Source organism: Gymnoscopelus microlampas (genome assembly GCF_963454915.1).
Source record: "Gymnoscopelus microlampas genome assembly, chromosome: 15".
NCBI lineage: Eukaryota > Metazoa > Chordata > Actinopteri > Myctophiformes > Myctophidae > Gymnoscopelus > Gymnoscopelus microlampas.
The window spans coordinates 43,280,757-43,307,519 of NC_139952.1; the positions used below are offsets into that span (position 1 = coordinate 43,280,757).

The 26,763-nt window shown below is 42.7% G+C and overlaps 1 protein-coding gene across 1 annotated transcript in view; it reads right to left on the reverse strand.

Moving 5' to 3' along the window:
* Positions 1-3,019: 3,019 nt before the first annotated feature.
* LOC311061217 (uncharacterized protein) overlaps positions 3,020-26,763 on the reverse strand; it is a gene marked incomplete at both ends in the record, with an annotated part of 34,435 nt that continues 10,691 nt past the window's right edge. Inside the window, 23 exons of the mRNA XM_084079771.1 lie at positions 3,020-3,148; positions 5,526-5,654; positions 6,611-6,750; positions 7,575-7,943; positions 8,680-8,787; positions 9,440-10,645; positions 11,296-11,376; positions 12,709-12,754; positions 12,909-13,016; positions 15,749-15,882; positions 16,085-16,141; positions 16,323-16,370; positions 16,488-16,542; positions 16,658-16,777; positions 18,156-18,301; positions 18,460-18,531; positions 19,044-19,071; positions 19,184-19,252; positions 19,342-19,379; positions 20,823-20,927; positions 23,501-23,587; positions 24,847-25,149; positions 26,485-26,568. Of these exons, the coding sequence (XP_083935897.1) occupies positions 3,020-3,148; positions 5,526-5,654; positions 6,611-6,750; positions 7,575-7,943; positions 8,680-8,787; positions 9,440-10,645; positions 11,296-11,376; positions 12,709-12,754; positions 12,909-13,016; positions 15,749-15,882; positions 16,085-16,141; positions 16,323-16,370; positions 16,488-16,542; positions 16,658-16,777; positions 18,156-18,301; positions 18,460-18,531; positions 19,044-19,071; positions 19,184-19,252; positions 19,342-19,379; positions 20,823-20,927; positions 23,501-23,587; positions 24,847-25,149; positions 26,485-26,568 (3,662 nt within the window). The remainder of the gene's footprint in view (positions 3,149-5,525; positions 5,655-6,610; positions 6,751-7,574; positions 7,944-8,679; positions 8,788-9,439; positions 10,646-11,295; positions 11,377-12,708; positions 12,755-12,908; positions 13,017-15,748; positions 15,883-16,084; positions 16,142-16,322; positions 16,371-16,487; positions 16,543-16,657; positions 16,778-18,155; positions 18,302-18,459; positions 18,532-19,043; positions 19,072-19,183; positions 19,253-19,341; positions 19,380-20,822; positions 20,928-23,500; positions 23,588-24,846; positions 25,150-26,484; positions 26,569-26,763) is intronic.

The following is a 26,763-nucleotide window of genomic DNA, read 5'->3' on the forward strand; positions in this document are numbered from 1 at the left end:
AGGGGCCACTTGTTGTGTCTTGGAGTCCTGAGGGGCCACTTGTTGTGTCTTGGAGTCCTGAGGGGCCACTTGTTGTGTCTTGGTGTCACGAGGGGCCACTTGTATCTTGGTGTCACGAGGGGCCACTTGTGTCTTGGCGTCATGAGGGGCCACTTGCTGTGTCTTGGAGTCATGAGGGGACCCTGGCTGTGTCTTGGAGTCACAAGGGGCCACTTGCTGTTTCTTGGTGTCACGAGGGGCCACTTGTTGTTTCTTGGTGTCACGAGGGGCCACTTGTTGTGTCTTGGTGTCACGAGGGGCCCCTGGCTGTGTACTGGAGTCACGAGGGGCCACTTGTTGTGTCTTGGTGTCACGAGGGGCCCCTTGTTGTGTCTTGGTGTCACGAGGGGCCACTTGTTGTGTCTTGGTGTCACAAGGGGCCACTTGTTGTTTCTTGGTGTCACGAGGGGCCACTTGTTGTTTCTTGGTGTCACGAGGGGCCACTTGTTGTGTCTTGGTGTCATGAGGGGCCCCTGGCTGTGTACTGTAGTCACAAGGGGCCACTTGTTGTTTCTTGGTGTCACGAGGGGCCACTTGTTGTTTCTTGGTGTTACGAGGGGCCACTTGTTGTGTCTTGGTGTCATGAGGGGCCCCTGGCTGTGTACTGGAGTCACGAGGGGTCACTTGTTGTGTCTTGGTGTCACGAGGGGCCACTTGTTGTTTCTTGGTGTCACGAGGGGCCACTTGCTGTGTCTTGGTGTCACAAGGGGCCCCTGGCTGTGTCCTGGAGTCACGAGGGGCCACTTGTTGTGTCTTGGCGTCACGAGGGGCCACTTGTCGTGTCTTGGTGTCACGAGGGGCCACTTGTTGTGTCTTGGTGTCATGAGGGGCCCCTGGCTGTGTACTGGAGTCACGAGGGGCCACTTGTTGTGTCTTGGCGTCACGAGGGGCCACTTGTTGTGTCTTGGTGTCACGAGGGGCCACTTGCTGTGTCTTGGTGTTATGAGGGGTCCCTGGCTGTGTACTGGAGTCGCGAGGGGCCACTTGCTGTGTCTTGGTGTCATGAGGGGCCACTTGTTGTGTCTTGGTGTCATGAGGGGCCACTTGTTGTGTCTTGGTGTCTAGAGGGGCCCCTGGCTGTGGTCTCGAGACCAGAGGGGCCACTGGCTGCATCCTGGGGTCCTGGGAACTCTCTACCTGAACATCACAGCTCTGTGGACTTTCTGTCTGAACATCACAGCTCTGTGGTCTTTTTGGCTGAACATCACAGCTCTGTGGACTTTCTGTCTGAACATCACAGCTCTGTGGACTTTCTGGCTGAACATCACAGCTCTGTGGACTCTCTGTCTGGGTGTCAGAGGGTAAGGTGTGCATTGGTGAGGATTCTGAGCCAGTGGCCAAACGATCTGGGCTTTGATTTGTTTCATTACCTACGGATGGAAAGAAGGGATGGAAGTGATAGTTGGTGGTTGAGTGCAAATAAACGATGATGGTGGATCAGAAATAGCTAGAGATGACAAACTGAGAACAGGATAATATGGACAACTTAAAGGGTTAGTTCATATGTTTTGAGTATTATCTGTAGGAAATACTTACCATTAATGTAGTGGTTGCAAAGGTATTAATTGATTGCCCGAGTCCCGTGGTCAGAGTTATGGTCCGTTTCTGATAAATATGAAGTAGTTCCGGTAGATTAGTACATTTGGTGGGGGCCGCTCATTAAAAATAAATAAATAAAAAAGACTAACGTCATTTGTATTGTTGACCTATTTCTACCATATAGAGCAAGTTTCGTTCAATTTCGACCCCTCTGTCACATGGTACTAATGTTTGTGTCCAGAATCACTGCGCCGCGGCAGCCTACTCACGCACAAAATATATGACACAAAAAATAGTACCATGTGACAGAGGGGTCGAAATTGAACGAAACCTTCTCTATATGGTAGAAATAGGTCAACAATACAAATGACGTTAGTTTTTTAAATTTATTTATTTTTAATGAGCGGCCCCCACCAAATGTACTAATCTACCGGAACTACATTCATATTTATCAGAAACGGACCATAACTCTGACCACGGGACTCGGGCAATCAATTAATACCTTTGCAACCACTACATTAATGGTAAGTATTTCCTACAGAAAATACTCAAAAAATATGAACTAACCCTTTAAGACATCCTACAGTATCCTCTTTTTTAGCTTTGCATCCATAACCTATTACTTAAATTGATAGTTCACCCCAAAAATAACCCTTTTTCTATCTATACATCACACATTTAGCCAACCATTTAAACTTGAATTCATGTATATTTTTTTGTTTTTGTCGCATTCCTACAGTATAAGCTAATAATTTGATGACCAGCGGACCGGTAGCAGCGATTCCGGTAGGCGACACAAAGGACACTCTTTGTGTCTCCTACCGGAACCGCTGCTTGTCATCAAATTATTGGCTTAGGAATTTGACAAAAACAAAACAATATCCATGAATTCAAGTCTCCATGGGGTGACTAATCCATAGAAAAAGTAATTTTGGGGGTGAACTATCCCTTTAAAGACATAGTGCCACAATCTATGCCTTTTTTCTCCTGTTATATTACCTAGAGATTATACAATCATATTAAAAATTAAAAGAAAGTGCTGAAAATGTTACACAAATTAAAAAATAAAGAGTTAACAACAAGAAGAACAATTACATGCGCAAAATAGGGAGACCAGGTTTAAAGTGATTTAAAAAATAATAATACTGACCCACTACATGTCCATTTGTTGTGGATTGTGAAGTTTCTACAGGTCTGCTCTCACAGGTAGATGTGGGAGACACGGCTGTGGCCAGTGAGGGAAGCAGCTGTGTGTCATCACCATTTGACATCATGGAGGTCTGCATATGGCCGGTCATGGAGACATCTTCAGTAGTTTGACAGGTAGTCAAGGTCGTGTCGGTTTTGGTGGCAGTCATAGATGTCTCTGCAACGTTGCGTTTGGTTGAAATACTCCAAGCGGTTTCGGAAGTGCTGGAGGTGACTTTGTTTTCGGGGGAACCTACAGCATCAGAGGCCCTGGGCCCTGCCACAGTCGGACTGGTGGTGACAGCTTTACCTGACGTGCTCGTAGCTTCAACGGCAGCCTCAAAATCTTGCCAGAGAGCTTCCCAGAGAGTTTCAGAGAAGGCTGGATTTGCACTTGGTTTAGAGGTGGTCGTGGATGAAGAGGGTTTGGAGATGGTGGATTTGGACACATCTACCTGTGTGTGTGTATTGGCATGTTTTGAGTTGGTTACAAGTGCATCAGAGGTCGACGTAGTGTGTGACGTGACTGTGACAACATTGCCTTTGGAAACAATTTTGGCTGTATCTTCAGTTAGGCAGCTCCTGGACAGTTCAGTTAATTCAGCCACAGTCTTGGATATGAGAATATTTTTGAGGTCTTCATTCATTTCAAGAGAAACAGCCTTTGTTTTGCTTGCGCCGTCTGCTTTCAAAGGGGATTTGGCAGTAACCTTCAGGGACTGGCTTGTGGAGGACTTCATCACCACCACCTTTAAAATAGCACACAATATTATGCAAGTGACTTCTTATTTAACACCTTTCAAATGGCTACATACCATTTTAGACCATGATAACTATTCCCCTCCATTTACAATACTGCTACAGCATATCAAAATCCTGCTTACAAACGGTAAATCGTGGGGAAATTTTAAGTGTGAGAGTTCTTAATCTTTACGTTTTCAGTTTCTGAATCCTAACTTCAAAATGTGGAATACCTTAATGGCATACAATATATCAGACAATGCATGGGTAATATCTAATATGCATCCTTCCTTGGTCACCATCAATAATGGACACTATACTGTCTCCAGCAACCAAGCAGCCAGCAAATGTTCTTATTTTCTTTATGATAGCATATAAAGAAACAATTAAAATTTAAAAAGGGTTCCACAATAAAATAGTGTTACATTATGTGGCCATTTGTAAGTGCAATAAACTTGCTATATAGCTTACATAACACAAATACAACTGTAAACCATGTTAGACATAGTAAACATTTTTGCAAAGTCACAATTTTTAACAACTTTCCACCTGGCGTCCCTATATTGGGCACGACCTTGTTGGCAAAACCTTTAGAACATTTTCAAAAGTATAAAAAATAAAATAGGGCTTAAGTGGTACCACCCATTAAGACCGGAAATGATGACCACATGTGTGTCATTTTAGATTTCTTTGGATATTCAAAAATAGCAGATATACAAGCTCATAGCACGGCACCGAGTGCCACGCTACGAGCTTGTAGATCTGCTATTTTTTTTAAATCATGAAAATGTTTGCAAATCTTTGAATATATATATTTTTTAAAGCAAATATTTGTAACTCAAATCTTTGCTTCGATCTGGGGTCCCTGGAACAAAATATTTTGAGATGGGGGGTCCGCGGCCTTAGCCTGGTAAATCCCCCCCCCCCCTTCCGGAAATCTAATTTGCATTTGATTTCAGGAATTGGTCTGGTCTGCAGACCTACAGTATATGGGCAATTTGGCTGTGGGCTGGGCGGGAGTGACATCCCCTTCAGCCAATCAACAGTTTGTTTCCCCGACCACCAGACAATGTGACGCAGGGGGACTTTAGAAAGGGCCATGCCGAAAATGGGTTGCTTTATTCGGATACATGCATGTCACTGTCCGCCCCTGCCGGCTCTGTCATGATTAATTGACCACATATATGAAGTTAAACAACTAAATTCTATCCGAACGATATCTTAAAAGTAAATTCTGTGCCTCAAAAGTTTGCGAGCATTTTAAAGTTTTAAAACAGAAACCAAAAACAGCAGGGCCGCTCCATTTTTGTCGGCTGCACTCGGCTCCATTCGGGTTCACTCGGGTTCCACCTGATTGGCCTACCTAGGATAAGGATAATTCCTTTTAACAGGTCGTTCATGAAAGTCCTTGCGGTCTTGCTTCCTATGAGAACCTGTGAGCAATTAGGGGTTAAGAGTCTTGCTCAGGGACAAATTTCATTTCATCGACACATATGCTGGCCTGGCCTGGAATCGAACCTGGGGCAACCAGGGCCTCTGGCTCCCTAGGAGGGATCACTAACCACTCAGGTATGGCCGCCCCCTCCGTTATTAATCACAGAACAATGAACTCCGCAGAAACGCCCAGACAGCCCTGCAGGCCAGACTCACTCCTGATATCAAATGGAAATGAGATATCCGGAGGGAGGGGTTTACCAGGCTACCGCGGCCTCAGGTCTTAATGGGTTAAAAGAAGGTAGTAAAACATTTGTTCTCAGAACAAAAAGGTTAGTACGCACATCTCCTTAAAAATGTGCAGGTGCTGGACTCAGAAATACACACCATAGAAAGAAGAGGAAGTCCGCACACTGTTGACGCTCCAGTGACCACAATTTTATTTATATCAACACACACTGTGTGTGCTGTGAGCCTCAAATAAAATTGTGGTCGCTGGAGCGTCAACAGTGTTCCGCTTCCGCTTCTTTCCATAGTAAAACATTTTTTACCTTCAATCTTCCCCATCCCTCATCTCTCTCTACCCGTTGGGCCAGGTCTCGCAGAGAGTTGGCCCTGCTTGGCCAATCATGGCCAAGACCCTGCAGGGCCAGGTCTCGCAGAGACCTGGCCCTGCTTGGCCAATCATGGACCATTTGAGGAGGCAACTTTTTCTGCAAAAAACAAACAAACATGTAGCGTAAGTTACTGTTCAGTTTCAATGAGTGACAATCACATAAGGTAGAATGTCTTTCTTGTTATACATTCAAACACAAGTGGACACAAATTAATCCCTGACAATACAATGTAGTGATACAGTACACTTAAGTCATTAATAAAAAGGTCTAGGCCAGGTCAAGTCCAGCTAAACAGCAGCACTTGCCATTACAAGCAGAATACAATGAATAAAAGTCAAACTAGGCCTGCAGTACATATGCATTGATTACTTTATTAACATGATTATTAACCGGACATGATTATTATTAATCGGACGGATCCGTCTTGATCACTTGACTAGAAAGTTAATATGTACCGATTTGTGTGATGTTTGGACAGCATTTGTAGGAGTAATATAAATGTTTGGAGCAAAACATACTCTCTCGCCATGTCTTTCGGCCTGGTGGAGACAATAAGTTGAACATGTCAGACCACTGGTAAGACTGCTGGGAGCAGGTGTTGTTGTGGTGTATGTGTGTGTGTGTGTGTGTGTGTGTGTGTGTGTGTGTGTGTGTGTGTGTGTGTGTGTGTGTGTGTGTGTGTGTGTATATATGTATATATGTATATATGTATATATATATATATATATATATATATATATATATATATATATATATATATATATATATATATATATCCGGAGGGAGGGGTTTACATATATATATATATATATATTATTTGAGCTCAGCTGAACTTTGCATTCAATGCTTTTGCTCCCTTCCATAATGCTCAGATAACATACTATATCCTGAACACCTCATAATTTGCCATTCCTGGAACACAAACAGTAAGCACTGGTATGGTTAAGCCCATTTCATACTCTGTCAGCATTACCATTGTATGCAAAGTATATACATTAAGCATTAGAAAGAGTTCCGTTGCCACCACCACCACCACAGGCTCTGATACTCACTATATAGTTGTAGCGGTGATCTGCAGATATGATGTGAGACATGTGTTGGGAACTGACGAGGTCGCTGGAACAGCAGTGACAACGGAAATAGTTGCGGGCGTTGTCCTCCAGCCACTGGAACTCTGTCATCATGCTCAAACCTGGACCACAGTGTCACAGAACATGTCACATACTAAACACTATGGCAAGTAGAAGATGACAGTCAATGCTCAAGTTATCTGAACCCAAACAAGCTTCTCTTGGCTACTGTAAGTTGTTGGTGTGCAGTTTGTGATCAAAACAGCAATGATGCCCTAGCCCGTAGCACTTGCCCTAGCCTTGACGACCTTGCAGGCTTATGCAAAGGCTAAAATGTCATTTAGATAGCGTGTGATGTAGACAGATGCCAGGTCATTTGTTGACCTGGTATCCTATGTGTATAGTTTCAATGTACAGATTATTGATGTACTAAATGAATGTGCCAACGTGATCTTTAACAGCGTGAGGCGAGCTGTGATTGGTGTTGCAGCAAAAGCGGTTTACGTTAAGTTAATTCAATCAATTTAAGTGATCATTTCACCTCTACAACGGTATGTTCTAACCAAAGAGTCGATACACTTATTTATATATATATATATATAACACAGATATATTTATGCATAACTGTCAGGAAATCTAGACCATCTGAGTAAGGATTGTTTGCTACACTGTACGATGGTGTCGTACCTGCTCAGAGCTTGTAGATCTGCTATTTTCATATTTGCATGTGAGCGAGACAAATTGAACACATCCGTTCAAGGATGCATGTCATGACATACAGTATGACCTCAAATCAGTGATTGCTTCCACATATTTAAGATATCTCGCACAACATCGCAAAATAGTATACTTTGCTGACTAGAGGAACATCCCACAATGTTATAAACCAGACATTTCAAGACAAAAGTACATTTGAGACTATACAAAAATGAGAGAGTATGCTGACCAATGACTGGCTCTGTTCTTTCAGTGTTGTTGAGGTACTGCCACAGGGCTGTGCTTGTAGCTGTGGGGTTCATGGTGTCCGCTGGAGTGACCTGGGGGTGACACCTGTCGGTTGGTGGCTGAGCTTGATGCAGCTGGACATCAGCATTGAATGGCTTGTCCTGGGCATCAGAGATGAGTGTATTTGCCTGGGGTTGACAGTCAGATGTAGACGGAGGGGTTTGAAGGCCCTGGGGATGGGTGGGGCTGACCTGGATGCTGTGGGTCACCTGAGAAGCAGCTGGGGCATCTGCAGGTTGAGGAGAAGCTTTTGGTTCGAGTCCATGTAAAGTTTCTTGTTCAGCAACGGTCTCTTTTTCTTTCCTTAAGGCTGTCAACACACAGAGCACGATGGAGAAGTTCAAACACCGACTGCTTACATCAGTTGGTGGAAAATAAAATGGGCTTAGGAGATGTTTTGAACACTGTCGGGCTGCATCTTGCATTTTATTATTGTCTCTTACCAAATTTGAGCTGCAAGGTAAAATACCTTGTCCCTTCCCGACTCAGACACCCAAATGCTTGAGCTCAGCCCCTCTGTCTTCCCCAATAACTCCCCTGCCCCACGAGGTCCATCCACATCCAATACATTATTTCTATTCTTAGTTCCATCTTGAAAGTTATGGAAAATATAGTTTATGAACAGGTTGAAAAGTATCTTGCTGAAAAACAAACTACTACTGTGTCATAAAAAAATGTGAATCCTTACTCTCCTTCAAAACCGCTCTAAAAGAGCACTTACAGGTGGATGCAATTCGGAACTGGCCCCTGTAAAAGGTCCAAGCCTATCACCAGTGACATTGATGTGCATAAGTCTGTAAATTACATTTAGTAACAGGCTATGCTTTATAAATCTTTATAAATCGGTTTTGATTCACATTTCAAACCACCTACAATAGGGATGTGGTTCAAATCTGATTAGGAAACATTTGTTTCCATGTGTGGGTTTTTTTTTTTACAATCAGACTTGATAAAAGCCAATCTGATCAGGTTAGGCCAAAAAAAAAAGGGCTTTGATCTGCCGGTTTGAATATAGCCTAAAATAACATAACGGGAGCCTACTGTACCTATCCCATGCAGCATAGAGGGGTCCTGTAGCTCCATCATGTCCTCGATGTCACGGTCCAGCTGGGGAATGTTGGGAGGAAGGAGGTCATCTGCCCCGTACCTCTTCCCTATGGTGCAAGGAAACGGACAACAACCAGGAGAGGCAAGGTGAGGAGGATGGGTGTGATACAAACATTAACCTATAATCTATACAGTAGTTTTGTTTCATCTGACTCATAAAGTAACTCAGAGACCTCAAGACCATGCGACCTGCCAGGTCCTGAACTCCCTATAGTATGGAAAAACTTCCCCAAGAGGAGTATAAAATAGTAATATAGTATAATATAGTTCACACTGGTACAAAATAGAAGAGACATACAACAATATAACTAATTAAATCATTCTCCCATAGAGGAGGGGACAAAATTTGTCCCCTCCTCTATGGGAGAATGAAATCGGAAGCCTTTCAGTAGGGTTTTCACTTATCAGCACTCACAACATTTACTTTTCCCATCAACCTTGACATTGGGCGCCTCTGTTGAGAGTATCGTCTTGTTTAGCATTTCACTGCCTTATCTGGGTTGCACAACAGGGCCAAAGATTTGCCCCGTGGCCTTTGTAATACAGAATGAACCGAGCTGAATAAGAACAGTATGACAGGACACTGATCTCATCCTGTTGAGATACTTCTGTACACCAGATGCTTAAATGGGAAAAAAGCAACACCGCCACCAGAGTAGACCAAATGATGAAGAATAAAATAACTCAGCAGATACACACCTTTGTGATTTTCACATTGATCACGTGTTTTTGTCTCCACTGCCACATCACTCAAAGCCTCCGCTGTTTGGCTAATACTGCTTATGTCTCCTGCTTTGTCTTGTTCTTCTATGGAGAACCTTTGGGTAATACTGCTTATGACTCCAGCTTTGTCTTGTTCTTCTATGGAGGACTTCTGGGTCTTCTTACAGGCTGAACTTTCCTCTTCATCACCGAGTCGTTGTCTTTTACCCGCCACCTCCGGCCTGGCATGTTCGCTCCTCCGCCTTTTCCCAAGTGTCCTGCTCTCCGCTTCGGCATCACCGTCTTTCCTGACCCTTGGCACGGTGTCCTTGCCAGTCGCACCGCTTCTTGTTCCGGCCTCTTCCCCCACATCACCCTTTCGGGTTTCTTTCCCTTTTTCTATCCGCTCCTCTGTACTTTGTTTCAGAGTCTCTTGGTCAGCTCTACGTTCCACAGAGGTGTTCTGAGTGGGACACTTCTTCTCACCAGGTTTATGGACACGGGAATCTTTCTCTGACGCGGCGTCCTTTTCCACTGGAAAGGGCCTGTACTCTGTTTCGGTGTCTGTCGCGACCATTGAGGTGGCATCCTGGCCAGTCGCACCGCTTTCTGTTCCGGCCTCTTCTCCTGCGTCACCCTCTCTTTTCCGGGCCGTCTTCTGACTCTTAGGGCTCACCTTTTTTAACCACGCAAACTTCCACGTAAAAGGCTGGCCCGTCGCATCGACTTTTTCAGTCTTTTGTTCTTCTGTACTTTGTTTTTGAGTCTCTTCGTCTGCTCGACGTTCCACAGAGATGTTCTGAGTGGGACACTTCTTCTCATCAGGTTTGAGGACACAGGAATCTTTCTCAGGCACTGCTTTCTTTTCCACTGGAATGGGCTGTGGAGTGTGGACTTTTTCAGTCTTTTGTTCTTCTGCACTTTGTTTTTGAGTCTCTTCGTCTGCTCGACGTTCCACAGAGCTGTTCTGAGTGGGACACTTCTTCTCATCAGGTTTGAGGACACAGGAATCTTTCTCAGGCACTGCTTTCTTTTCCACTGGAATGGGCTGTGGAATGTGATCCTTCACATCTGATGGCTGTGGAGTGGGATCCTTCACATCTGGACGTTTTTTGTCAGCATCTCTCTCAGGCATCTTGGTCATTTCAGGACTCGTGTTGCTCCCAATGACATTAGCAATCTCCTTCAGAGTTTCTGTAGGGACTGAGAAACAACATGAGGCAATATAGGCAACTGACACAAAGGCTAAAGAGTTAAAAGGAAACAACAAAAATAAGTTATTTTAATACAGTCATGTCGAACAAAAAACAAATTAGACTTGCGGCTGCATGGCGAATATTATCATTTATCATTGGAGCGTAAAAAACAGTGTATTATTTCCCTTAAATCTGTCCGTAAGCCAACGTCCAAGTGGCATTTATCACAGGATCCTATACAGATCCTATACGCGTTGCAACGCGCTGTGAGCTTGTAGATCTGCCATTTTCAAATAGCCAATGCAGCCAGATCTGCAATCTTATCTGAATGACTGTTAAAGCAGTTTGTTTAAATAAAATAATAATAATAATAATAAATTAGTTAAATTTGTTAAAATGTTTTTTTTAGTGTGTTAAATATACATTGTGGAGTGGATACATATGTTCAGATGCCTGTCAGACGGTCAGACAATGCTGGGTGGATGTAGCCAAAGTCAACAACTGCCTCCGACCTGTCGTGAGATCTGAACGGGCCGTACGCTGAAGCCAAAGTCAGGATATATTGATGAATATAAATCGCCGTACGCCCATTATTTAGTCTGCACCGCGTTGATAAATGAGGGCTACATGTGGGCCAAAACATTTGACTTGTCTTACCCAATTTCTCTCCCACTTTTAAAACAGGAAGAAGCTGTCCTTTACCCTCAGACCTCTTTTTCCTTTGCAGGACGGTGACAGCTGGAACAGAAATGTGGAGCTAAATTATATAATTATTGTACACCATGAGAGACCCTCCAGGGCAAATTGATATATATTTGGCCCCATCTGAAAATATGTTGTGCCAGGACCTCCAGAAGCAACGATTTGTTAAAAATGTTCAAGGACTGTTAAGGAATTCTGAATACCTAAAGTATGCATTTCATTTAGAAAAATGTAAGTGATGTATGCTTATGTCCTTGTAACCACAGTTAGTGTGTAGTTATGTTAGAAAATTAGGGGTGTGCCGATACACTAATTTCACGAAACGATACGATACGATATTTGGCTCACAACTTCGATACGATTTCGATACGATACGATACGCACTTTTTTTATTATGAAAATAAATAGGGGAGAAAAAAAGGAAATGCAAACAAATAATTCTGTTTTTGCATTATTCAGACATGCAAACTTGTAGCTTTTCAGCCGTTTTGAATCCAAATAGGGCAATAGTGTGACACCTGAGCCGAAAAAAAACCAACATGTTGTCACCCTTTTCACCTCGGGGCTGTTTGCATGCCTGATTATTTTGATTGGTTGAAAAAAAAAAAAAAAAAAAAAAATTTCAAAACGATATTTTTTTTCCCAAAACGATACATATCGTCGCGAAAACGTATCGCGATATATCGCGGGACGATATATCGGCACACCCCTATAGAAAATGTATTTCTTTTAAATGACCTGAACCTTTGACCTGTAACCTAGGGGCCTGTACTACCATGTGTTGTTGTTGTCAATACAAGAAGGAAGCTAAATGGGTGATGAGCTTATACTGTAGATCTGCTATTTTTGAAAAGCCAACACTAAATTCTAAAATGAAACAGATGCTTTCCCGGTCTTAATGGATTAAACACAGTTGGTCCACATTTTTATGACCACGTAGGAATGACATTTACGTCAAGGCTTGTGGAGTGTCTAGTATATAACTTGCTCCAGAAAGCAGGACCTGGCAGATGGACACGGGATCTTACCTTGCTACATCGAAACTGTAAGTCTATCTCCTGTTTTAGTACTACAATAATAATCACTCATTCTTTCAAACCTGAGCTGTTGTCATTGCCTTATTCTTGTCTTATCTGTTTCTGACTGAGTGCCCAGACAGACAGACAGACAGACAGACAGACAGACACCCAGGAAGAACGATTGGCCAAAAGGAGACCTGGTGCTACTGTAGATAAGGTCAGCAACTCCTAACAGACAAGGTGCCACCTAGTTGGAGGTCTGTGCTCTATTGAGCATATTGTTTGGTTAAACCATGTTTTGAATACAAAACGCAGCACTTTCTCTCCCTATGCCTATAACCACACTCACCGTTTCTATATGTATATGGAAAGATGGGGATGCTCAGTGTCACTTTCTGTAAGATAGAAAATAGAGAGATTGAGTGTTGAAACAGAACAGATTGCTGCATGTACTTTGTGATATCTACAAGAGTGTACCTGATGTGTAGAGTGTACTTAATGGGTAGAGTATACTTGGTGTAGAGTGTACACTTGAGGTGTAGAATGTACCTGTATACAACCAGTGGAGTGGATTTCCGCTGCCTGCGTTGCCAAGTCCAGCAACTTGTCAGGATTTTCCTTTGCTTCACAATCTAGTGAGCCTGGGTGGGCTTTTGTCTGCACACACACACACACACACACACACACACACACACACACACACACACGCACACACACACACTTCACTACAAAGTAGTCCCTGGGACAGCCAGCCACAAACCTAGAATAAAAAAGAAGGATGGATTACAGGGGCGTGTCCCAGCGTAGTACCGGGGTATTGCACATGCGCAGTAAAATCCTGCCTGAACATACAAAAAGGCTCAGTAGATGGCAGCGTGTGACCCTTAAACGGTAGTGTTTGTTTTGTGTCACTTCAGTAGCCACGGAGACCTGCTGAAGATCTTTATTTGCTGAAATTAAATGTTAATATGGCCAAAACAAGTAGGCCTATTTAGTGCCATAATAGGCACAATTGTGTGGCATATCACTGAATGAATATTAGCCCAAAGTTATAGAAATCATTAAAATTCTCATCTACTGATGCTTTACTGTCAGGTATTTTGTGCAAATTGAAGTGCTCGAGATTCAGATGTGCTGTAGTGTGGTAATAAACAGCATCGTTTTTAATTACACAATAACCATGACCATACATATAAATAGAAATACTTTTAAATAGGAAAATGTTATTGCTCCGAAATTGCATTTGGAACAACATACAGAGTATGACAACTAGTGTAGGCTACTTTATTGGATTTGTAGCCCACATATTAAGACTATATTTGGAGTCGCTGCATAGAAGAGATTAGGTAAAAAAAAAAAAAAATATATATATATATATATATATATATATATATATATATATATATATATATATATATATATATATATATATATATATATATATATATATATATATATATGTGGCCTATGCGTTTAGATATGCTCACAGTATAAAAACTTATATTCGTCTTCAAAATGTATTTTTATTTGTTGATTGTGAACACCACATTATATTAATAACTTGGATATGGGGGTTTATGTCACTTTGTTGTTGTTCTTTATAACTATGTAAGTCATTTAGTCCACTTGTGTATTAGAATTACAAACCTCCAGCTGTTTAGGTGCTGAGTGGAGAGAACAACAAACACACACCTCGACTGACTGAGAAGGGATCCCGGGGGTTTTTATGTAGCGCCTCTGCTGGAACACTCCGTCGTGCACTTCCTGATAACACTGCGCATGTGCAATACCCCGGTACTACGCTGGGACACGCCCCTGTAATCCATCCTTCTTTTTTATTCTAGCCACAAACCAGGATGTTGTGCAAATGAACAGTGGTGAAAAAGTACTGAAATGTTTTACTTAAGTAAAAGTATCGATACTGCAATGTAGACATAGTCCGTTACAAGTAAAAGTCAGGAATTCTATATTTACTTGAGTAAAATACATAAGAATTGGTATCAAAGTGTACTTAAATACGCAGAATGTCCCATTTCACAAGTTTTCAAATGTATAAAATGCATCAAAATCTTTGGGAAATAGCCGATCTACAAGCTCACAATGCGTCGCATCGTGACACATTGTGAGCTTGTAGATCGGCTATTTTCAAATGGCCGAAATGTCTGAAGTGGTTATTAATGTATGTTTTGTAATACTCAAAATCTACAAAGTAACTAGTAAATAAAGTTTTTAAATAATTGTAGTGGAGTAAAAGTACAATATTTGCCTCTGAGATGTAGTGGAGTAGAAGTAAAAGTACTGAAAATTGGAAATACTCAAGTACAATTTTGAGGTACTTTTACTTTACTGAAGTACAGTACTTGAGTAATGTACTTAGTTACTTTACACCACTGCAAATGAATGGAAGCTACTGGGGGTGTAGCGAGTGGTTACGCGTCGCAGTTTCTCCCTTGTTTTAAAGTGATTTGTAAAACCTTGCACATACACAGGACGAAAAGGAACTCTCCACCATAGGAAAAACAAAATCCCGAACGGCAATACATCCATGGATTAGATTATAATACATTAAATATAAGCGCATGGTGAATATTGTAAACAAGACGGCACAGTGACACTGAAACAAGCGGTCCTCTTTGTATGTTATCGAGTGGTTTAGCACGGGACTCAGCTAATCAGAATCAAGGATCACGTGTTTTATCGACCACAACCACGATTCATTTCATTGTATTTGTTCATATTCGTTAGTACAGCTGATCAAAGGGGCCATGTCAAAGCCTTTGACCACTGATTTCAGCACGTTAACATTGTGTAATTTGGGCACTGTTAATTGGCATAACTTCCCAAAAAATGTTCTCTAAATCAATCAATCAAGCAATCAATAAAAGCATTGAGGAAATACCTCTTGCACCAATTGTTACAAAAGGATAAATGTGGCCCTTTGAGGATGTTATTTGTACTAGACCATACCCGGTCGACGCATCCGTGGGGGGATATGCGCACATGATCTGGCAACCCGGGAGGAAGTTCGTCCCATAGCTGGGCAACCCCGTAACCATGGCGACATTTTTTGACACAAAAGCGCTAATAAGAAGATGAGATTTGATGAAATTGAAAAACGGGCTTCACAGTTAAGTTCAGATGGTAATGGTCAATAACCTGACCCTGCCAGATGGGGCGGTATTGAGTAACCAGGTTCCTAAGCTGTGAAACAATGTGTGGAGCAAGCTTCTTGGATCTGGTAGCGTCAGGTTAAATGGTCAATGGCTGTGTGCAAAATCAGAGCAATTGCTCCAGCCACTGAGGAGAACCGGGTAGCTTCACGTACTCACGTACTCACCTACTCACCACTACAGACAGAGGTTACTAGAATTATAGTAGGATGTTCTCACCAGAAAGTTTTTGACGTGTTCAAAACTGTATACGTGGGAGGAGAATTCGAATTCTTGAAGGTCCTTCTCACAGAGTAAACATAAGGATCTCCACGGTCCAAAGTCAGATTTGTGTCGAACTAGAAACTGCACACCTGGCAGGGAAAGAAGACAGACATGTACTGAGACAATTGGACAACAATAATCAAGACCAGTGTTCCTTAAAGTGTCCAGGGACCACACCCTCTAGGACGCGGAGATCTGCACACTTTTCTAGTTCTAGTTATAATTACTGTATATTTATGTTTATAGTGCTTGTTGTCTACAGCCCTTTAGAGTGTTTGCAGTGGTACTCACCTAGCTGAGGATATGTGAGGCTGCTCTGCAGCTCATCAAGTGTGATGATCTTTGGAACTATATACATACACACAAAAACAGAACATGTCATTTTAAAACAACGCAAACATTATTTAGATCAGGGATGTCAAACTCGTGATCCGCGGGCATTTTGCGGCCCACGGAGAGGTCCAATGCAACATTTTAGATAATGAACGTGAGGCAAGCGCACAACCTCTGTTTAATTAAAACCACTAACCTTCATACGTCCAGTCAAAGCTGAAGTGCTCATCTAGAATCTTGCAGACTGTCAAAGAATAATTAGAAACCTTTAGACAGTTTAAGACAGTGGGGTGGAGGTTGTTCCTCAGACAGACCCTCCCTGACAAGCTCCAATATGTTTGAGGACATGGCCAGTACTCACCTTGCTGATAGTCATCACTGAACATGCTAAAAACCCTGCATGGGAGATCAATGATCTGGAAAAGGTCAAAATGAAGACGTGTGTCAAGTTTTACAGACTTACTGCAGTACATCACAGTCCTTAAAGCACATTGATCCTCATGTAAGGCTGCACTACATTTGCCATTTTACCTTGAGCATCATGTGTTCAGGACCTTGGGCATTCTCCTCCTCCCAGGCCAATGATTTTAGGTCCTTCGTATCCTCTTTTCCCTTCCAGGCAAATGGTAATCGAGCAGGATTCTGGTGCATCTACAGCACAAATTCAATCAAAAGAGAACAAACAAAAGCCCCGTGGTGGTGTTATTGTCCAACTATAATGACAACGAATGAAATAGAAATTCCATGCTCAGTTTGTGGTGTAGTATGTCAGTGGTTCTCAACCTCTTCATGCCGTGACCCCCCATAATAATCATACTTGAACTTGGGACCCCCCCTCCCCCTGACAAGCACTTGGAATTGTAGGGATGAGGCCTTCAATTAAGTTTGACTCGGTACCACAGATAAATATTGTGATAATTGCAGATCTACAAGCTTGTAGATCTGTTTTTGCCTCTTTCTAATATTATTTGACAATTTGCCCAATGTTTTACCAGTTTTTATAGTATAGTTTGTTGATTACTTTTGATGCAGGAATGGTCTTTTTTTTTCTCTCTTTTCTTTCTTTCTTTTTTTTTTTTTAAGGTATTAAAAATGTCTTAAGTCCTTAAATTGTCATATGGGGACCCCCCCCCCCAAAAAGTGATCAAAGATTTGTACAACATCAAATATAGGAAAATAAAAGCTACAATTAACACAATTAAAACCCCAAGGCAAGACCTTTCAAATGATACAATTAACCCTGAACAGGGCTACACATCCACGCAGGAACAAAGTGCTGGTAAGCACATTTACTGTGAACCTTTTAAAACCTCTCAGAGGAATTAGCGAGGCTAGGAAAGACTATTTTTTCCCTCCCTCAGATTTAGTAACAGTTACCACGCAAGTGTTGATTTCGTCGACTAAAACGATGTCAAAAAATGTGCAAGTGTAAAATCAGCCATTACGACGCCATCAAGGCACCGCCAAAAAAATAATTTAGTCAAATGTAGATTTAGTCGGGTATAATCTTATGATATTTAGTTTAAAACATTTCAGATGACTTAAACTAAACAGAATTGTATTCAAAAGACTGACTAAAACTAAAATTTGCTGTCAAAATCAACACTGGTACCACCTAACGCAGCCCGGCATTTGATCCGAGGTTCAGGGAATTTCTGATCAAATCAAGTAAGGGACATGGACTATTTCAGGCCGGCCCCAGGGTCTGGCAAAATGTTAAACCATGAAAAGTGAGGATACTGTGCACATGGGGTCTCTTTGATGCTTTTGATTGATTCATTAGTACACACACACACACACACACACACACACACACACACACACACACACACACACACACACACACACACACACACACACACACACACACACACACACACACACACACACACACACACACACACACACACACACACACACACACACACACACACACACACACACACACACACACACAATTTTACTCAGCTCACCAAATCAAAACAGACATGCAACCTGAACACAAACGGAGCAGAATCAACGGACTCACCAGAGTGTGTTTGATGTGTCCTGGAAGAGTCAGATGGTCTCTGAATCTGGAGGGAGGGAACAACCTCTGGCAAACCAGGCATATGCATAAAGCCTTGTTCTTGCATTGAGATCGGCTCCTGACACACGTCACAATATGAAGAAGACCTTGCCAAAACAAAATGCTCCATTCATTATTATTTACAGGACAACAGTCATTTGTGTTTGTAACTGTGGAACAAAGTCACTTTTCATTAAAATGGGTAAAAATAAATGTCAATGTAGCTCTTGAATGGCGTCACATAGTGATTATATAGATAACTCACCGATGACCGGTTCAGTCCGCTGTTCATTCTTGATGTAGTGGCATTCATTCAGGATTTCATTGTAGATGAACACTGAGATAAAAGCAAACATCGATTAAGCTTTACAATTTACAGTCAATGACAAAATAATTACATATTACTAGTTTAAGCAGCACTCCTCCACTACTACAGGATCTCACTTAATAATAATAAATCATACCTCGTCCATACTCCAGTTCATCTACTGTGATTGTAGAACCGAGGGTTAAGAACAAACAAGATGCATCAATGTCACATACAGTACATGTGGTTAACAACAGACCATGAGATAACAGGGTAATACTGTAGTGTTTCAAAATTGGCCTAAAAAAACATCAGGAGACCACAAGGGGAGGTAAATGTAATTTTCCCATCTCTTTTGTACATATAGTGTTTGTATTTGTTGATGGCATGTTATTATTGTGTTAATTTGTTTATGCTATGTTGATGAATTGAATACATAGGACCACAATGGAAACAAGTTCCCTGGACTTTTCTAGTGTTACTGTACCACATGCCGTTCACATTTCTGACTAATAAAGTATTCAATCAATAAAAAAAAGTACCTTCGTTCACAAAGATTGTCTTCATGTTCTGTGGACAGACAGACGGACGGACGTTTTATTGGGACACATTTCCTCAAGTTCTGGTCAGGTCAATTAACCATTAATATTCTAACTTGTGAACATATGAAAATATGGCTCACCTGCTGGTGTTCGCCTCCTTTCACGTGAGCAAAATATTGCCAGGGCACCGTGGTCTCAAAACTACAGACCTGATCGAGAGTCAAAATAAGTTTAAAGGAAGAGGCAAGCAAGTACAATGCAGCAATGGTGTCAAGATGATTTTCATATTCATATTCACCTGGCAGCGCAGTGCGCAAAACGATACTGGATGCTTTGCTGTGCAAAAAATATATATACAAAACATGAAAGCAATATGAGTATGCATATATTAAAGAACCAGATGGTAACAATATATGAAAATTAATAGAGAGGTTTGACATGTGACACAGAGTGTGCGTGCACACGCACACACACACACAAACACACGCACGCAGATATTACTATATTTTTTAATGTTTTAGGATGGCTATGTTTTATTACAAGGCCGGTCGGAACGATGCGAGTTAAGAATGCATGTCCCACCCGGCTATGCAATACATGTTGTGCCATGATACCCATTGTAGTGAATTATTAAGAACTGTTTTAAATGTACGTGTCTATGACTTTCATGTTGCCATATTTGTAACCGTTTCAGAAAAGCAATAAGCCACGCGAGGTCTCAGTTTACCTCCATTTTATAAAGGCTGAGAGGGTCAGAGACACTCGTCTAGTGCATTGGTTCTCAAAGTGGGGTCCGGGGACCCCCAGGGGTCCTTGAGGGAGTTCCAGGGGGTCCCCAGCTAAATGATAGATTAGGCACCAAATGGACCCTTATGGGTCTGTAACTCTGAGAGTGTACAAATGGAACCAAATGGACCCTAACGGATCCATTTGGTTACATTTGTACACTCTCAGAGTTAAATCGACATAGATTTTACTATATAAATTGTGGTCCAAGTGATAGAAATGCCATTAAATGGGGGTCTGTAGCCCTAATGCATGTCAAACTGGGGGTCCTTGAAATTAAAATGGTTGAAAATCACTGCTAGAGCCGTAAAAAAACTTCTCTTATGGGGGTCCCTGGCATATCTTTTGAAATGGGGGTCCGCGGGCTAATAAGTGTCAATTTGGGGGTCCTTGACATGAAAAGGTTTGAGAACCACTGATCTAGTGTCTCGTGTGAGTCGTGTCTACCTCCGCCTCTCAGCCATTATAACATATTGGCTAAACTATGACCTCTAGTCATAGTGGCTTATTTCCCTTTAATCTTTTTTGATATGCTACAGTACTACAACACTGCCAAATAGCACTGTTTATCGGTTTCACAGTCTGTTCATTTACGCTTCTTTTTCACTCTTGTCTCCCAATACGGAGTCGACACATGGGCGTACATGTGCCCATAATTACACACCGAGTTCTCCGCCACCTGATCAAAAACAGGGGTATGCTAACTTAGTATGTACAGACAAACGTAGAACAAGGTGTATGCAACCATTTTGTTTGGCTGGGCAAGATTATATTTCTTTTTTTAAAATATTTGTTATTGTCTTTTTGCCTTTATTGATAGATTACAGTAGTCTGACAGGAAATGGGCAGAGAAAGAAGGGGAGTGACACGCATGCAAAGGTCGTCGGGATCGGGAGTCGAATCCGCGACATGCTGTCAGGCAGCCTAGGTGCCCGGACCGCTACCCCAGCCGTCCGGGCCCAGGCTGGACAAGGTTTGATATGACGAACTTACATGTTGGTCCTGGACCTTCGCCTGCTTCGGCCTGACAGTTAATTGCCAGATGTCCTTTCTGTCCACATCCGAAACACCTTTCTACCTTCTTTCGCTTTCGTGATCCTGGGAATATAATTTCTAAAGTTAATTTTACTTTATTTATATATTATGCTCATTTACTAAGGCTATGAGTATCGGAGTGGGGTTCAAACTGTTCTACCACTGGGTGGACTTGAGAAGAAGTGGGGTAGGTAACTAGGTATAATCCTAAAGGAAGAGTATATCAAATAGCGTTCTGACGGTGAGGAGAAGGTCAGCCAGAGTGATGAGTATGAAGCTATATACCACAGACTGTAAAATTAATGGACAAAGGAAGCCCCATTGGTTTCTACAGACTGTTTTGAAGCCACTTTTGAATTAAAATCCGCCATCTTTGAACTTCCAGTCCCGAAATGAAACCGGAAACGACTGCTATTGGCTGCAACTGCAGCCAGGGCGGGTAATCCCTCGGTAGAGCCAGTAGTAGCAACAGAAGCATACTCACTTTTTCATAAATAAAAAATTAATGGGACCATAATTTACTAAACGCATATCATGGTAATTGAAAGAAGACTTTAAACTAGTGACTGAAAGCATAAAGTATTTATGCCAATGTTTATTAAGGTAATAAAATCAAGTGTAAAGTCCGGCCAAAAACCCATTCGCTTGCTTCGGCAGCCAGCAGGGGGGAAATCATGGGGGAAATGGCAAAACTAGCAGCCATTCATTATGAACTGTCACTTCCTATATGGCCTCAATTTAGAAAGAGGATGCTAGCCCCTTGCTGTATACCGATACAGTGATACATTGGTAGCCAGTGGTACATACATACATACTGAAACATCCGTCTCCAGCACTGTTTCCGATTCCTCCTTCACTCTGACTGTTTTCCCCACTGATCTGGTCAACATCTACAATGACTCACTCTGCAAGCTGGTCACTGCCTGGACCAGCTTGCACTCACTCAAACACCATGTGTCTCCTTCACCCACACTGTTATACTGATTAACTGCACCTCCTAAAAATCAAAGGGTTGACAGTTAGAAAGGGTTGCCAAGAAAACCGGTATCACCGTCCACAATGACATCTAATAAACAACACCTACAGCTCTACAAAGATGCCCTCAACTCCACCCGCTCTTCCTACCATTCCGGAATCATCCAGTCTGGCAGTCGCAACCCCAAAGTTCTCTTCTTCGCAACCTCAAAGTTCTCTTCTCGGTGCACCCCAGGGCTCGGTACTTGGCCCTCTTCTGTACATCCACTACATTCTCCCCCTCAGACAGTTCTTTCGCCACCATGGCCTCCGTTTTCACTGCTACGCTGAAGACACACAACTCTACCTCCCCTCCGAAACCATTAATGCTACCACCCACTCTCACCACCTGCCTGACCTGGATGCAAACAAACTTCCTGAAACTCAACTGCAATAAATCATTGGTCCAGATGCCCTCACCACTCATAACTTCTCCCTGAACATTGATGGCTCCATTGTCACCCCTGCACCCAAGTCCGCAACCTTGGTTTCATCCTGGATCCCACCCTCTCCTTCCAGTCCCACGTCAACCAGATCACCAAAACAGCCTTTTTTCACCTCCGCAACATTGCCTGTCTCCGTCCCACACTATCCCAAATTGCTGCAGAGAGACTCATCCATGCCTTCATCACATCCAGACTTGTCTACTGCAATAGCCTCCTATACGGTGCCCCCGCCAAAGTTCTCAAGAAACTTCAGTTTGTGCAAAACTCTGCTGCCCGCCTGCTCACCAGAACCCGATCCAGAGACCACATCACACCAGTCCTCCACGACCTCTACTGTCTCCCAGTCAAACACAGAATTTCAAAATACTGATCACCACCTACAAGGCCCTGAACAACCCGCCCCCCCCGCAACCTCTCTGACCTCCTCAAACGCCACGCCCCTTCCCGCTCCCTTAGGTCTAGTGATACCAACCTCTTGGACATCCCCAGAAGAAAGAAACGCACCTGGGGTGACAGGGCTTTCTCGGTTGCAGTCCCCTCCCTTTGGAACTCACTCCCACCTCACATCAAAGCCGCCCCCACCCTTGCCCTGTTCAAATCCTCCCTCAAAACCCACCTTTTCAGACTAGCTTTCCCTCCCTAATTCAAATCTCCCTTTCTGCCTTTTATTTTGATTTTTGGGCGGTGCAACCGCCCCTATATGTGAGGTTTGGACATCGACATTCGCTGCACTGTGATTGGCCACCATTGTACCCCCCCACCCATTGCACCCCCCCAACCCTGCGTTGTGATTGGCCACCATTGTACCCCCCTAACCCTGCACCGTGATTGCCACAATTGTACACTGGTTGACTCTATTCAGGACTGTGATTGGCTAGTGAAACACATGACACATGTGCATAGCCCTATAAATAGGACTAAGCACTTAAAAAACAATTATGCTTTTTTAAGTGAATCACACCGCCCACTTCACACTGGGTGTGATTTTTTTTCTTTGCTTAGTTTTTAGCCTTTTCAAACAGTTTTCGCTTCTTTTATTTGAATTGTGGTAAAGCGACTGAGTAGCAAGAAAAGCGCTAAATAAATTCGATATATTATTATTATCTCCTCCTACAGTAGGTATGTTTCTTCTCCCGGCTTTCTCAATCTCACGCACGCACACGGACACACACACACCTTTATTTGGCTTGGAGACTGTAGTTGGAGCCTCTGTATGGGTGGGATGATGTGCTGTCATTTCACCACCAGGGGGCTCAGCAGTAGCTTTAAAATGATAAAAGCAGAACGATTGAGATTTAAAAAAAAACACAAATAATAGCTACAGTATATTATATTATAAGGATTCCAAAACACAGGCAAACATCAGCAGCCAGTCCAAATTCTATCAAAACATTGCTTAGTTTGTTTATCTTATAACAGGACTTTGGGCATCCCCGTTTCCACAGGACTTTGGGCATCCCTGTTCTGGGATGAGGCCAGGATGTACACTCAGGCAGTAACCTGAGAGTCACTGCAACATTCACTAACATTTGTATGTTCTAAATTGGTGTATATTCCTCTCAAGACAACTTTTATTCCCATTATATTGACGTGAAATAGACATTTTTAAAACATTATGAATGAATGTGCCGACACAGTTCTCAGAAAAACATGGCTGCCTGCCTGGAAGTTGAGACCAGTCATGCACTGGTCCAGTGGAGAGAGCACTAGAGTACGGCTCATAAGCCATAGTTCCATACATGTACAGTATTCTTAGTATGATGCATGTGTTGTTTTTATCAGCCTCCTCTCCGCCTCCTGGTGGCTCTGACACTTGCTTTGTGGGCATCGATGAATCAGTCAGGAGGCCGTCCCACATTAACATACGTGGATGTATTCAAGAAAGACGCAGGAGCGCAAAGCACCAACGAGCTGGCCAGATGTATGGAGAACCGGGATGACTGGAAGCGACGATGGAGGGCTCGTTTAAGGACGACCCAGAGAGATGTGCTTTTTGACCTCCCAATTGAGGTCCCACCGCTTTATTTCTTCCTCAGCGTTGCTCTGAATGCTGCAGCGGAAATATATTTACTGCTTCTTTGATATGCCACTACTACACTGTTTATCAGTTTCTGTTAATTTATGCTTCTTTTCCACTGTTGTCTCAGCAATTTTGAGACAAGGGAGGGAGGAGAGGGGGCGGGATTAAATGACTATCTATGACATCAAAGTCAAGGGGCCAATCCCAGATTACCTTTCAGCCTAATTATATAAAAAAAAAAAAGACCACAGAAAATCCACTGAATGTTCAAAGTTCAGGTTTTTGGGGTGTAATTGAGGTCATAAACCCCCCCAAAAAACAAAAAATAAAAAAAGTGAAAATGAATGTCATAGAACCTTTAACTTATCTATGGACAAACACAGAACAATGTATATGTAAATGTGTGTGTATTATGTACAGTATGCAACCATTTTGTTTACAGTCTGCACAAAGTTTGATACATATAGGCCTTTTTTGTGAGACCATTGGATGGGAAACTTACATGCAGGTCCTGGACCTTCACCTCCTTGGGCTGGAGGGGCTGAGGTGGGACAATTCTTTACCTCACCTCCTTGGGTTGGAGGGGCTGAGGTGGGACAATTCTTTACTTCACCTCCTTGGGCTGGAGGGGCTGAGGTGGGACAATTCTTTACTTCACCTCCTTGGGCTGGAGGGGCTGAGGTGGGACAATTCTTTACTTCACCTCCTTGGGCTGGAGGGGCTGAGGTGGGACAATTCCTGAACCAATGTCCTGGCTGTCCACATTCGAAACAGTTGTTCTTTCCTGTGAATATCACTTTCACTCCTGTGGTCAGACAGAATGAGCAGTATGAAGCAAGGCAGCACTGGCTGGTGCTCTGTAGGATGACACAACATTCTTCCTTTTTCATCTTTCACCCTTTTGATCCTTGTAGATCAAAATGGTGAAAGATGAAAAGGGAAGAATGTCGTGTGAAATTCAGAGAGGAGTTAAGACAGGCAGTGAAGAGTTGCTGGATAACTGGACAAATACTGCAGACGTGGTAAGGGAGAGTGTTAAGACATAACTTGGGGTGCCCTCGGGACAGAGTAAGGAAGACAAAGACCTTGTGGTGGAATGAGGGAGTACACTGTTGGGCCCGGAATGATGCAAGTTGGGAACGATGCAAATTGGGAATGCCCGTTCTACCTGATGTACCCATTGTCAAGGAACCCATTGTACCCGTCTGTCTTTGTCCCATCTATGCCTATATATCGAGATCTCTTTATCTATCTGTCCTTGTCCCATTGTAGATGTCCATATATGGGCATATCGGGTGGATCGGCAGTTCTGCACAACTGCAGACCGACTTCATGCCGGGCAATGCACTCCCTCGGGTCCATGGCATAAAGCATCAGGGCCACTCACCATAAAGGAACACAGCTGACTATAAATGAACAAAATAATTAACATCTTGTACATATTGTATCAAGATGGAAAAAACAATCACATAATCTCTATTTCTACATACAGGTATACAGATATTGCTTAAATCTAGTTTACGTTGTCACAGGTTTTGTCTGGCTTTTCACAAGGGTATGATAGAATCGACTTTTCTGATCTGTGGGCCTCTCTAACCATGTTGTTCCTCTGGTAGAAGTCTACAGATTTTACACTAGTATGTCCCAATCCTGTATTTAAATTTAATACCACTTTTTTCATAGGAGTGGTGTTTTTATGGCCAAGTGCAGACAGCCTGGTCAGTCTTTAGTTCTTTAAATCAATTTGCATGCCATTTGTATTGGTTATAGAATGTACACAATACGTATGCCTGTATTTCTACCAGTTGATGGCATATACAAACCTCACCAGTCCAGGCGCAGAGGGCCAGGTCGGATGTTACTACTTATTCTGTACTGCATTTTCTTCATCCTTATTGTGGTGCTGCTATTTATGACAACGGAATTTCCATCAGCATCAATAAAGGCCCGTCTGCCTGTCTACAGTATGTATCTTAGCTGTATATCATCCAACATACGTATGATATGATAGATACTGTACTCATGATTTCCTTTAGAGACAACATCTCATCATTGTTGTCTTGATTTCTCGCTACACTGCTTTACTTTGGTTTTAGGGTTTCCCAACTTTCAAGGGCTGTGGGTTGAAATCCACTCTCACCTGTTGAGTTGGGACAATACCTTGCCCAATGTCCTTTCTGACCACATTTCCAACAGGTGTCTGCAGCATCCCAATCTGTCCATCCTGTGTAGGAAAAACACATATTAGGTGATCTATGATCGTTTATCATCGTCTTCATCAGGCCAGACGGCCGAAGGCTGCATACTTTTGTTTTCGCGCAGTGTGTGTATGCGTGTGCAGCTACTGTAATCTGGCACAGCTGGACCAATAAATAAAACTAAAACAATAAAAATTTGCACGCACTCTCCCAGTAGGCTA